The sequence below is a fragment of the Mirounga angustirostris genome, unplaced genomic scaffold (genome assembly GCF_029215605.1).
Source record: "Mirounga angustirostris isolate CCGP_5_RB_7025 unplaced genomic scaffold, mMirAng1.0.hap1 SCAF_1, whole genome shotgun sequence".
Taxonomy (NCBI): Eukaryota; Metazoa; Chordata; class Mammalia; order Carnivora; family Phocidae; genus Mirounga; species Mirounga angustirostris.
The window spans coordinates 123,452,027-123,466,415 of record NW_026991709.1 but is presented as its reverse complement, the minus strand read 5'-3'; the positions used below and the strand labels follow the sequence as shown (position 1 = coordinate 123,466,415).

General features: G+C 34.6%; 1 protein-coding gene across 7 annotated transcripts in view; it reads right to left on the bottom strand.

Moving 5' to 3' along the window:
* Nucleotides 1–14,389, bottom strand: part of STAG1 (STAG1 cohesin complex component) — a 415,977-nt gene that overhangs the window by 130,683 nt on the left and 270,905 nt on the right. For all 7 annotated transcript variants that reach the window (XM_064587431.1, XM_045903718.3, XM_064587432.1 and 4 more), the window contains one exon: nt 3,365–3,488. In XM_064587431.1, coding sequence (XP_064443501.1) covers nt 3,365–3,488 — 124 coding nt within the window. The remainder of the gene's footprint in view (nt 1–3,364; nt 3,489–14,389) is intronic.

The window sequence follows — 14,389 nt, the reverse complement described above, 5'->3', positions numbered from 1 at the left end:
ATTGGACCCAACTCCAGCTCCAAGTTTGGGGTGGGCAATGGTCCTACAGGATTTGATATGCTTTATCTGCCACTTCAGTGGCCAAGTAGAGGTGAGGTGTGGACTGTAGGGAAAGGCAGTCCTCTGTATATAGTCTTTTTCTAAGAATGGTCCATGGGCCTGGAACATTTCCTTATCAAGAGATGAGCCTTTGCAATCATGGCTGGGGTAACTGCCTTGTGTGGGAATATCTTTCCTATTTCAGACTCAGTGTGGGTCTTCTTGTCCTGCTTATACACATTGAGTCATATGGCATCTGGCGAAATTCACTATTAAATCTATCTCCTCAGGGGAGGGGACAGGGTCCTTAGTTCTGTAGCATAAGAGAGGTGCATGCAGGGAAAGTGTCAACATAGAAAGATGAAATGGGGTGGACTAAGAGAAATAGACCCCACCCAAGCTCTAAGAGATTTTGATATGAGGAATCAAGCATATATAAGAAAGTAGAAGAACTGGGGGTGCCTGGGTGGCTCAGTCCGTTAAGTGTCCAACTCGTGATTTCAGCTCATGTCATGATCTCAGGGTTGTGATACAGAGCCCTGTGTCGGGCTCCATGCTGGGTGTGGAGCCTGCTTTAAGAGTCTCTCTCTCCCTCTACCCACCCCCTCAAAAATAAATGAAAATTTACAAAGTAGAACTGTACACATAAGCTAAAAGTGAAAGCAATACAGAGCAATACTGACAAACTGTAAGGGAAAGAGAAAGGTAATCTAGTGTCATGAGCATAAATATAAAAGGATTAAGATATTTAGTCTAAAACACAGAGATTACTATAGTTGTGTTTAAATTAGACCTATTCCACTCTGAGAAACAAATTGAGGGTTTTAGAGGGGAGGGGCTTGAGGGGATGGGTTAGCCCAGTGATGGGTATTAAGGAGAGCACGTACTGCATGGAGCACTGGGTGTTATACAAAAACAATGAATCGTGGATCACTACGTCAAAAACTAATGATGTATTGTGTGGTGACTAACATAACATAAAAAAAAAAAAAAAAATTAGACCTATTCTGTGTCACCAACAATGAAAGAACTAAAAAACCAATGGGTAGAAAATTTAGAAAGAAGTTTTGGTCAACAGAAAAACAAACTGAATTTCTAATAAATAACTCCTTTAGTTGTTAGAAATTGCTGTCTATTACTTTCTACTACTAAAACTTACACTATAAAATTTATATAAATTGGCAGTATCAAAAAAAAGTCTGTCTTAGTGAGGACGGTAGACTGATATTCTAAATTCAAGACACAGGAGTATCAAATCTTTATTTTGTACACCAAACTAATATAATGTTATGTCAATTATATCTCAATAAAACTGAAAAACTACAATTTACAATTACAATGTAATCTTAAGAAAAAAAAAAGACAAGAATTTTATCAGCTCATTTGAAAAGACACAGGACAGTTTGAAGGCATAGGCCATAGCCTATAGAATAAGCAGTTTCAAATGGATGATTAAAAGGAGAGAAAGCAAATGACTATACCCCTCAGAGGAAAAAAAAAGTACAAGATTGCAGTGATATTAGAATGACAAAAAGGAAAGCTGAGAAGGGATTAATACAGCTTTTCTAAATGAAGTAATGGGAGATTATAAAAGAGGTTTATAAAAACATTCTACTGAAAACAGTATCCTTATATCATTTTATCAACAATAAACAAAACCTACCTACCTCCCTCTTCCTTTATCTGGACAGAAAGCTTCTATAGACTTTAATGATTTTAAAATAATGGTGGTTTGTTTTTTGGTAAGCCACAAAAAATACGTGTTTTTCCCAAGGAGGAAAACTGGTAGGGTAGTGGTGGGGAACAAAATGCAGAACTTTAAATGTATTCCTACTAAAAAGTTTGTCTTGTTGGATTTAGCCATGTGTGTACACCTGTGAGGACATGCTGTATAATTCTACTTTCTCTCACAACGTGTAAAATTTAATTGGATAAACCTGAGAAAAGGCTTAACCATATAAGTCCCGAATTCCACATGAGGATTAGAAAAAGAAAACCTAGGATCACGCTTGGGGTTTATTAGTGTAGAGAAAAGAATTCTGAAATGTTAGGGAAGATAAATATTCAGGAAAAAATTCACTATGTACTAACTTACTATTCCTCCAAATAAAGTAGGGGATAAGAGCCCCTTTTAACCGTTAATTAAAAATAAGTAATTGTGAAGTTAAACAGCTAACTTGTGATGATCTCCCTACACTCTGAACAATTACAGCAAAAATGGCCTGTAGAATTCCCAAGGGCTGTTTTATTATAATATACATAATTTTGTCATTTTCAAAATATTTTTGATAATACTTAGCATGCTGCTATTTATTTATTTATTTTAAAAAGAGAGAGGGTGTGCTCGTGAGGGGGCCTGGGAGGAGGGACAGAGGTCAAGGGAGAGAGAATCTCAGGCAGACTCTCTGCCTAGCACTGAGCCTGACACAGGATTCCTTCTCACAACCTAAGATCATGACCCCAGCCAAAATGAAGAGTCAGACACTCAACCGACTGAGCCACTCAGGCACCCCTACCATGGTGCTATTTAAAAAGTAAATGCTTTACAGGCTGTTAGTGGTAATACATAGAAAATAAGTCTTCGAATATTACCAAAATTGACTTAAAAGTCTAAGGCTATAACTGCATTAAAAAAATGTCTTCTAATAGCTATGACACTTTTAACAATTCAAATAATGGAATACACAGCTTAAAATAAATTTTAAGATTTCTATATTTGTGAGTATCTGGCAATTTAAGTTATAGAATGTCAGGTCATTCAATATAAAAATTTCAATAATTAGTCACTCCTACCCTTGGGTATTTTGAGGATTACTTATTCAGGATTTGATAATGTGGGATTCCTTTTAAAATCAGAACCTTTTCTAAAGGCATAGAAATAAAAATAGATTTTTAGATCAACTATTCTAGAATCCAATAAATCTATTCAACTCTAATAAAACACTGTGGTATGACCTTAAGAAATTCAAAAGAAAAAAGTGTTTTTCTTGTTATATATTAAGAGAAACAAAGAATTTCTTTTGACTCCAAACTAGAAAAAGATTGTAATTAGTTTCTTAGGATGTTATATTCTCTTAAAACTTTAGATGTACCAGGTTGTCAACTTGGTTTAAGACAGTATTACAACTAAGTAAGTAGAGTTTCTACATGGGCCAATGTCTCAAGTTTTGTCATGGCCATCAAGTGAACAGTTATTCAGCTGTATCATCTTAAATTTCCATATTATTACAACTCTTTAAAAACCAACACTGCCATCTTAATTCCTAGCATTCTAGTACCTCATACAAGCATATCTTTCATGAAAGTCTAAAACAGAGTAACTTACCCTATCATGAAGAGTCCAGCCAACATATTTTAGGTAACTGTCATTTAGGAAGGCATCACTATACATTTTCATCCATACTCCAATTTCTTCAATACAAATGGCTCTAATCTCAGCAATAGCATCACTAGAGGAGAAAAATAACAGACAAACCTCAGATTAACATCCAAAACTAGAATGTACTTCTAGTTTTTCAGCAAATAATAAGTATTTTTTCAGCAAGTAATAAATACTAATATTATTCCTACTGCTGTATTTATATCTACACTCTCAAAAGTCCTCCAATTTGAATATCTTCTTTTTAGGTGTTTTCTTTTTTTCTATTTTTTTTAAAGATATTATTTATTTATTTGAGAGAGAGAGAGAGCACAAGCAGGGAGAGGGGCAGAGGAAGAGGGAGAAGCAGACGCCCCACTGAGCAGGGAGCCTGATGTGGGGCTTGATCCCAGGACCCTGGGATCATGACCTGAACCAAAGGTAGACGCTTAACTGACTGAGTGCCCCTAGATTTTTTTTATAAAATAAAAATTATCAGTATCAAACTGAAAAACAATTCTGGAAATCATCTAGCTTTCATTCTATTTTCATTGGACTAGGAAATGGCACTTGGAGCTCTCTGAAAGCCTTACAACAATTATGGAGTCAACAAACATGTTAAATCTGAGGAAACCAGCATACCACCATCCAAATACAGAATAATATAGAACTCAAAAATTGTTTCTCTAATTGTGAATTTGTTTTTTAAAGACTTTATTTATTTTAATACAGAGAGACAGTGAGAGAGGGAACACAAGCAGGGGTAGTGGAAGTGGGAGAGGGAGAAGCAGGCTTCCCGCTGAGCAGAGAGCCTGACATGGGGCTCGGTGAGCCGAAGGCAGACAGCTAACGACTGAGCCACCCAGGTGCCCCTCTAATTGTGAATTTAAGCTAGCACACATCTTTTGAATTAAGAGAAAATAAATATGACCAAAACACAAATTAGCATCTACAAGGGAAAATGACAGAAGCCTGTATTATTTGAAAATATACAACAGTTCACAAAACCAAAACCTCAAAGTAATTGTACTAATAATTCACATTTAGTCACAATGGGAATAATATTGGTGACTATACTGTGAAGTGTACCAAAAGTCAGGTTCTTGGCACCATGCCCAGATGGCTTTTCATCTCACTATAAGCATCTACTATAACCCTCCTGGGATGATTTTCCTACTCTAAAATCTGTGAACCATGAACGAATACAATTTTAATATTTTTACCTGATCTTTCAACAGGTTATTACCTATAGCTTTAAAAAAAATCCTATTAAATATAAGGTAAATCTTAACTTTCTTTTGCAGATCGATCTTCAAAGTTTCTGATTTACCATACATAAATAAGTTAAAATTTTAGGGAATTTTTAATTCTCCAATTTATATAAGGCAATCGTCTGTCAATTCATTGTTAATCTGGCAATAATTTAGCTAGAATTTTAATGTTAATTAAGGAGCTTTTCTTAGTTTCTCTTTTGTGACAAAACAGGTAAGGTGCTAGCATTCTGGTATTTAATTCTCTATAAATCTCAGTTCCTTCTAAGTCCCTGTCACTGCTCAAGACTAAAAATGTGAGAAATTTTCTCTTCTAAGCCATACTACTAAATCACAATCTTTAGATTTCCTACATTTTTTAATACCTTTTTTTTTTTTAAAGGAAGAGCGTGGAGCCTGATGAGGGACTCAATCTTATGACCCTGAGATCATGACCTAAGCTGAAATCAAGAGTCAGAAGTTTTCTTTTTTTTTTTTTTTTTTAAGATTTATTTGACAGAGAAAGTGAGAGAGCACAAGCAATGGGAGCGGCAGAGGGAGAGGGAGAAGCAGGCTCCCCAATGAATAAGGAGCCTGATGCAGGACTTCATCTGAGGACTCTGGGATCATGACCTGAGCTGAAGGCAGATGCTTAACCGGAGAATCTGAGGCTTAACTGACTGAACCACACAAGCACCCCCAATACCTTTTTCTTATGGAGAGATTCTATAGTATAGAGGCTAATGGCTCTGGAGCAAAACATACTAAGTTCAAATCCTAGTTCCATTATTTACTAGCTGTGTAGCTTCAGGCAAGTTACTTCCCTCTTTGATTTTGTTATTTATAAAATAGGAATAATAACTGTACCTAGCCTAGAGTTCACAGAGATGAAATCATTTAATAAAAGTAAAATACTAAGAACTATGCCTGGCACCTACTAAACCTTCCATAAATGTTTACTATTATAATCTTCTAATTAAATGCCATCAATCTAAACATTTACAGATAATACAGCAGAAAAAATTGCTTTACTACAACTGTGAAAGAATGTTCTTAGACAATAATATTGAATATACAGAAGACAATATAATGAATATATGTGTATCCACTACTCAGTTAAGAAATAAAATATTATAGGGCACCTGGGTGGCTCAGTTGGTTAAGAAATAAAATATTATAGTTGAAACTTCCTGTATACCTCTTACCGATGCATCTCCCTCCTAAAGAGTATATGACTATTCTTGGTTCAATGACTACCATTCTCTTCTCTATCTTTATGCTTAAACTTATGTATAGTTTTACATATTTTAAAACTTTACATAAATAGTGTCTTGTAGATATCCTCTCCAACTTGTTTTCACAAACCATGTTTTTGCAATTCATACAAACTGATTTATATAGCTCCAGAGCCAATAATTAATTTTAACTGATGTTCAGTTTTCCTATCTGCATATAGAGAAATTATAAACCATTTATATATTCTCTCACTGGCAGACATTTAAGTTATTTCCATGTTTTTCCTTTTATTAACTGACTGGGTGGCTCAGTCAGTTAAGCGTCTGCCTTCTGCTCAGGTCATGATCCCAGGGTCAGGGGGCTGAGTCCCGCATCGGGTTCCTTGCTTAGCAGGAAGCCTGCTTCTCCCTCTGCCTGCTGCTCTCCCTGCTTGTGCTCGCTCTTGCTCTCTCTCTCTTTGGCAAATAAATAAAATCTAAAATAAATAAATAAATAAACCTACAGAGACTACTAAGCATGTTAACTGCATTTAAACACAGTTCAATCATTCTTCTTCTCATTACCACTGGTATTACCATTACAAACACCATTACTATTGGAACTGAGATTATGAGTGTCTAATTCCTAAGGCTAGAGAATGTAAAGGCTTAGCTTTCAGTAGAGAAATCTTGTTCAAAATCTTTATAACCACCTCTATGTTTAAGCCTAACTTCTAATGACTTTTAGTCTTGTTTACTAGACTCTTAAAAGCTATGCTCTTAGATCCTGTTCGCACTGCCAACATTCTGATACAACTTGTCTTTTTGGAATCATACTCCTTGTCTATTTCAGATGCCAGTCTGACCCCTCCCACCCTAACTTCAAAATTTTTAATATCCCTTCTAGACTTATAATTTGACTATGTGTGGTCAGATAACGCATTCTGCTACTATTAAAAATCCCTAGGTGATTTATCTCCTGCTTAGGTTCTAAAACTCCAATCCACTTTGCCTTCTGATACTATCCTATGAGGTTCATCATTCTCTATAGGTAATTATATTATGTAATTACAGATAACACATAAAAGTAGAACTCCTTTGTGGTAGTTTTAAAATACGTCCACACACTCTTTGTTAATAGTTTTTATGGAGACAAATTCTTATTTTTGTAAATGTGGGTATACTTAGTAATTTGTTTCTAACAAACATAATGTGGTAGAAATGATGGATTTCGACTCTTGAAGTTAGGTCAAAAAAGAGACTATGACTTGTGCTTTGTTCTCTCTCGGATCACTCTCTCTAAGCCATGTCTTGAGGACATTCTAGCTGCCCTATAGAGCACTCCACATTGGTGAGTAACTGGGGTCTTTTTTTTTTTTTTTTTAAAGATTTTATTTATTTGTCAGAAAGAGAGAGAGAGAGGGAGGGCACAAGCAGGGGGAGCGGCAGGCAGAGGGAGAAGCAGACTCCCCGCAGAGCAGGGAGCCCGATGCAGGACTCGATCTCAGGACCCCAGGATCATGACCTGAGCCGAAGGCAGACACTTAACCGACTGAGCCACCCAGGCATCCCAGTAACTGGGGTCTTCTACCAACAGCCATATGAGTAAGCCATCTTATAAGAAAGTACTCCAACCCAAGTCAAACTTTCAAAGGCCTGTAGTCCGGACCAAAGTCTTGATTGCAATCCAATGAGATGAATGATGCTAAAACCATCTAGGTAGGCTGTTCCTAAATTCCCAACCCACAGAAATTATGAGATAGTAACTGTTCGTTGTTCTGTTTTGCCAAGTTTTGTATTAATTTGTTACATGGCAAAAGATATTATTACTTTCTACTATTATTGAAGGCCCATACCAATAACTAATCTTTTTCTAGTGTGGTCCATCAATGAGTTCTTCCTTAGTCCAAAGAGCTCAAGTGCATCAGTACTACATATCTGTGGTCATCTCTATGCTTACAATGACTTTTGCTCTAAATACAAACAATGATCATTCTTTCAAGCTCCTGTGCTATTAGTTCTGTCATATTCTTTTATTACCAGATACAGCTTTCCTGCCCTCTATGAACTAATATTCTATTTCAGTAGATGAAGTGTAAAATAAAAATGCAATATGTTTTGAAATATTCCTCTAATCCTTGATTTTCATATTAAATTTCTTTTTAACACCTTAATCTCTATTTCCAACAGCCTCAGTCCATTTAGAAAAATAATGTTTAACCTGCAGATGTTTGGGAGTTTCCAAAGCAAAGATTAAAGTAGGGGGCAAAAAAAGTTGGTACAACAGGGTGAAGGTATAAAGGCAATCATAAGATGAACTAATTTTCCTAATTCTGGCATAGGGGCCTTGAAATGAATAACTAAAATTGAAGTCAGGATACACTTTACTTTTGAACTCAAAAAGAAAAAAAAAAAACCTAGAAAATAATAATTCTGTGGTAATTAATCCTTTGTTGTAACTCTACTTTATAGCATAAAAAATGATTATGTTCATTCTATGAAAAACTTATCTAATTTACTGATCCTCAGAGTTAGTGTGCCTTTTTGGGAGATATGACCCTTTAATTTAATATCTGGACTTTAAATTTTCATTTTGGGTTACTTTCTTGGCAGATGGAATTCAAATTATTTTCTGCTTCCAACAAAATGAAATTTAAGTCTAGTGAATTTTAATGAAATGTTTCTTGTACTACTCTTACAGATGCTTTCTTAGTAAGGAAGTAGACTAAACTGACTGCAATATAAATTTTGGAGAGTACCTCTTGGCTAATATGGGCGCTTGACACTTAAAATTATCTCTCACGTACAAGGAATCTCACGAGAGCTCTAGAGTGAAAAATAATTACAAGTGCCAAGAAGGCTGCTTTCTAAATTGTAGCACAAAAATGAATTTATGTCTCAACCAATTCTGTCACTAATATTTGGCTAAAAAAATTACATTTTCCGAAACAGAACTACAGAGAATTTTTTTAAAAATAGCCCACGGGAGAAAAGAACAGCTGAAGAATTAGTGAAAAGATACTGTATCCTTTATTAGACTGAGAACAAGAACTTAAGAATAAAGACCTTAACTTATAGAAAGATGATTACAATAAATATCTTTAGCAAATGTTAAATATTAAAAAGGGGCAGTACAGGGAACACAGAAGCACACAAATTGATGGAGGAAAGAAGATGTGGTCAAGGAAGGCTTCTATGAGGCAGCCCATGTTTAAAAGCAGACCTGAAGAGCTGAAACTCTCCTGTTTGCTAGTTAAATCCAGATCTTTCACAAGGCAGCCCATGTTTAAAAGCAGACCTGAAGCGCTGAAATTCTCCTGTTTGCTAGTTAAATCCAGATCTTTTACTTAATTATTTCAGAATAATCAGTTACTTAAAATGCATTAGCATGTAATAGCTTTATAATAAACAATTGGAAATGTTTTCCATCTCATTTTTGTTGCATTATCTATTAGTGAAAATAGTGACAAAACACACAGAAAGGCATTGCTTCACTGAGTCGCATACAGAGCAGGTGACATGGCTATCTGCTACCCTGCATTACCCCTTAATATTTTACTATTAACAGAAATTGACGCATAAAATTAAAAGCTGGATGTCAAGAATACATTAACAAGAACAATATCTTTAATTTATATTCACATTTAACTATCAACCTGACACACAGGTTAGGTCAAAAAAGAAATATAAGGAAGATGACTAAAATTTAAAAATGGCCATTTGCTCATAATAATTCATACCACAGTATTGTGTAAGAATTGCTCTGAAGACATTAATTCTAAAATGTTACACTATAGTATAAAAAGATGAAAGACAACTAGAAAACAACATTTTTCGTTTTTCAAAATTGTTAAAATCTTTCCTACGTTACCTCTTTTTCCATTATTCATTCTTATGGCCTAATAACTTTTTAACTCTTTACCATCACTGAAATAACAGACACTCTTTCCTTTTTGGTAGCTTTTAAGACTTTCTCATAATCTTTGTTGTTATGTACTTTGATTACGGTATGTCTAGACATGAAATATTTTTCTTACCCTCAACACTTGTTAAGTTTTTCCAATCTGACAATTCTATTTTTTTAACCAGTTTTATAAAATTTCAGTTACCACATTAATACTACTTCTTTCCAATACTTCTCTTTTCTTTTGACATCCTACGTAAAGGACTTGAAGGCTCTCAAACAATGCCCCATGTATTAGAAATGTTATTACATATCTCCTTTACCTGGATTAATTCCTCAGTATTATATTCTAATTCACTAAATGTCCCTTCAACAGTCTAAGAGTATAACTTGTTCACAGTTTTCTGGCAATCAATCAAAAATAACTGAGAAGCATTTACTCATAAAAAGTTATTAATCTTTGTGTTAAAATGGCAGGAATCTATGGCATTCTGGCATGGAATTTTTTTTTTTCAATAATTCAGTTGGTTGGGGGAAAACCAAGTCCCATTAAATGTAAAATGATTGAAATCCCTTAAGGTTTGTTTAGTAACCACAACAAAATTAAATTAGAAATTAACAACAGAAATTAAGGGAAAGCTCCAAATACTTGAAAATTAAAAGACTTAATATTAACAACCCATGCATCAAAGAAGAAATCACAATAAAGAAATAAGGAAATAATTTGTATGGAATAAGAATTAAAATACAGCATATCAACAGTCCTGGGATGTCCCCAAAGCAGTGCTTTGTGGGAAATTCACAGCTTAAAATGCTAGATAAGGAAGAAGGATATAAGATCAGTAATCTGAGTTTCTATCTTAAGAAACTAGAAAGAGATGAATAAATTAAAACTATAGCAATCAGACAGAAGGAAATAATAAAGATTAAAAGAATCAATGAAATAAAAAATATATAAAGACTGTTATGAAACAAATGTTCAATCTTTAAAAAAGAGCAATAAAACCGATAAACCTTTAGCTAGACTAAGACAAGAAAGAAAGACGACATAAATTAGAAACAAGAAATAAAAACATCACTGCCAATCCTACAGAAAAAATGAAGAGGATAGTGGAGTGCCTGGGTGGCTTAGTCGGTAAGTGTCTGACTCGTGGTTTCAGCTCAGGTTATGATCTTGTGGTCCTGAGACTGAGCCCCATGGTGCGGAGTCTGCTTCAGAATCTCTCTCCCTCTGCCCCTTCCCCCTGCTCCTGCATGCTCTCTCTCTCCAAAATAAATAAATGAAAAAAAATCTTTAAAAAAATGAAAAGGATTGTAAGGAAATACCATGAGCAACACTATGCCATCAGGTCTGCAATACATATGAAATGGACATATAGTCTGAAAGACACAAATTACCATAAGGAATCAACAAACAGAAAAACTGGGATGGGGGCGCCTGGGTGGCTCAGTCGTTAAGCTTCTGCCTTCGGCTCAGGTCATGATCCCAGGGTCCTGGGACTGAGCCCCGCATCGGGCTCCCTGCTCAGTGGAGAGCCTGCTTCTCCCTCTCCCACTCCCCCTGCTTGTTCTTGTGTTCCCTCTCTCGATGTCTCTCTCTCTGTCAAATAAATAAATAAAATCTTAAAGAGAGAGAAAGAAAAACTAGGATAGATCTGTTACAAGATGTTTAATCAATAATTGAAAATTGTCACCCAAAAAAACTCTTAGGCTTAAAGGGCTTCACTGGTGAATCCTATCAAATTATAAAAAAGAAATAATACCAATCTTTAATAAATTCTTTCAGAAAATAGAGCAGGGGGGAACACTTCCCAGAGTATTTTATAAGGCCTGTAGCTATATTAATAACCCCCTTTATGACTGTAGACACAAAAATCCTTAACATAATATTAGCAAACTGAATCCAGCAGCATTAAAAAAAGAGATTATGTTATTATGATATTATGAATTTCTCCCAGAATGCAAAACTGGTCTAATATCTGAAGATCAATTAATAGAACAAAGGAAAAAGGCTGTATTTTCATCTTAACTGAAACAAAAAAATAAAATCAATCAATCATGATAAAAACAACAAACAAAATTAGACTAGAAGGGAATTTCCTCATCCTGCTAAAGGATATCAATATAAAACTTAAAAGCTAATGACATTAAAGACTGATTGTTTTCCCTTCAGGATCAGAAAAAATGGAAAGCTGTCCTCTCTTACTACTTTTATTCAGTTTTGTACTGGAGATTCTATAGCCAGTGCAATAAGGTTAAAAAAAGAAAGTAAAGACAGAAAAAGTCTTTAGACTTAGAAAGTAAGAATAAAAACAGTCTGTATTCACATATGATCGGTATGTGCAAAATATTAAATAACCTGTAAAAATAAAATCTCAAAACGATACAACAAATGAAAGTATCTTGTAATTCTGGAGGAATATAAAAAAAGAACTGCATTTTTATATATTAATAAGGAATAATCTAGAACTGAAATTAAGGAAATAATTTCATTTACAATAGAATAAAAAATGAAAACACTTAGAAATAAATTTAATAAAAGTAGTGAAAGACTTTGCATAAAACATAAAAACAGCTAAGAGAAATTAAAGAATATCTAAACAAATTGAGATAACAATCTATATTCATAGGTTGGAAGATTCAATACTGTGAAGAATTCAATTCTCTCCAAATTGGTCTACAGAGTCATTATATTATCCATCAGAATTCCAACAAACTTTTATGTAAAAATTGACAAGCTGACCCTAAAATTTACACAGAAACGCAAAGGATCTGTAATTGTCACAACAATTTTGAAAAAAAAAACAAAGTAGGAGGATTTAACACAACCTAATTTTAAAAGCATACTCTAAAAGACAAATATTGTTATGTTCTACTTATATGTGGAATCTAAAAATGCCAAACTCATAGAAATAGAGTAGAATGGTGGTTGCCAGAGGCGGCGGGGTGAGAGAAATGGGGAGATGTTAGTTCAAAAGTACAAACTTCCATTTATAAGATGAATAAATTCTGGAGAGCTAATGTATAGCATTGTGACTACAGTTAATAAAATTGTATTTATTACATACTTGGAAGTTGCTAAGAGAGTAAAACTTAAATGTAATCACCAAAACAAAAAAAAGGTATTTATGTGCGATGACTGAGGTGTTAAGTAACCTTAGAGTGGTAATCACTTCACAATATATATGTGAATCAAATCATCACACTGTACAACTTAAACTTACATATTCTACCATCAATTATATCTCAAAGCCTAAAAAAATTACTCTAGGGCGCCTGGGTGGCTCAGTTGGTTCAGCGACTGCCTTCGGCTCAGGTCATGATCCTGGAGTCCCGGGATCGAGTCCCGCATCGGGCTCCCTGCTCGGCAGGGTGTCTGCTTCTCCCTCTGACTCTCCCCCCTCTCATGTGCTCTCTCTCTCCTCTCATCCTCTCTCTCAAATAAATAAATAAAATCTTAAAAAAAAAAAAAATTACTCTAAAGCTACTATAATCAATATAGATGGTCTGGGTGTAAGGACAGACAAATCAGAAATTCCATAAATTAATCTTTGCATTTGGGTTCATTTGGTTTTAAAGAAAAGCTCCAAGGAGCGGCACCTTGTTGGCTCAGTCAGTAGAGCATGGGACTCTTAATCTACAGTTTGTGAGTTTGAGCCCCACGTTGGACATAGAGATTATTTAAGAAAAAGGGGGGGTGCTTGGGTGCCTCAGTTAAATGTCCAACTCTTGATCTTAGCTCAGGTCTTGATCTCAGGCTTGGGAGTTAAAGCCCCTTGTTGGGCTCCATGCCAGGCCTGAAAGCCTACTTAAAAAAACAAAACCCAAAAACTCCAAGGATATTCAACTGGAGGAAGGGAGCATTTCACCAAATGGTGCCTGGACAAATGAATACCTATATGTAAAAAATAGAGGTATACCTTATATCACAACATACACAAAAATTAACTTAAAACAATGGTCCATATACTTTTACTTAAAATATTAAGCTATTAAACTTCTAGAATAAAACAGAAGAAAATCTGGGGTTAGGCAAATGTTCACAGATATAATATCAAAAGCAGGTACATAGAAGAAAAATGGATGAAAGACTTCAAATTGAAATCTTTTGCTCTTCAAAAGGTATCATTAAGAAAATGAAAACAAAGCCAAAGGCATGAAAAAAATTGCAAATCATTTATGTAATAACGGACTTGTATCAAGCATACAAAAGTACTCCTACAAAATCCCGCTCAATAATGGTAAGAATAGACCAAGTCAGTAAAGGATAGAAAAGACTTGAACACTACCAAATGATTTTGACCTAAAATCAAAAGCACAGTATGCACTTTTTTCCTATTTATCAAGATAGACCACAATGTGGGTCATAAAACAAATCTTAACAAGTTTAAAAGCATTCAAATTATACAAAGGATATTCTCTGACTACAATGGAATTATTAGAAATCAGTAACAGAAAGATCTCGGATACTTGTAAACTAAATACACTTCTAAATAAACCACAGTCAAAGAAACAAGTCAAAAAGGAAATTAGAAAGCATTTTGAGATGAATAAAAATGGAAACACAACATACCAAAATTTAGGGGATATAGCTAAAGCAGTACTAACAGAGAGATTTATAGGA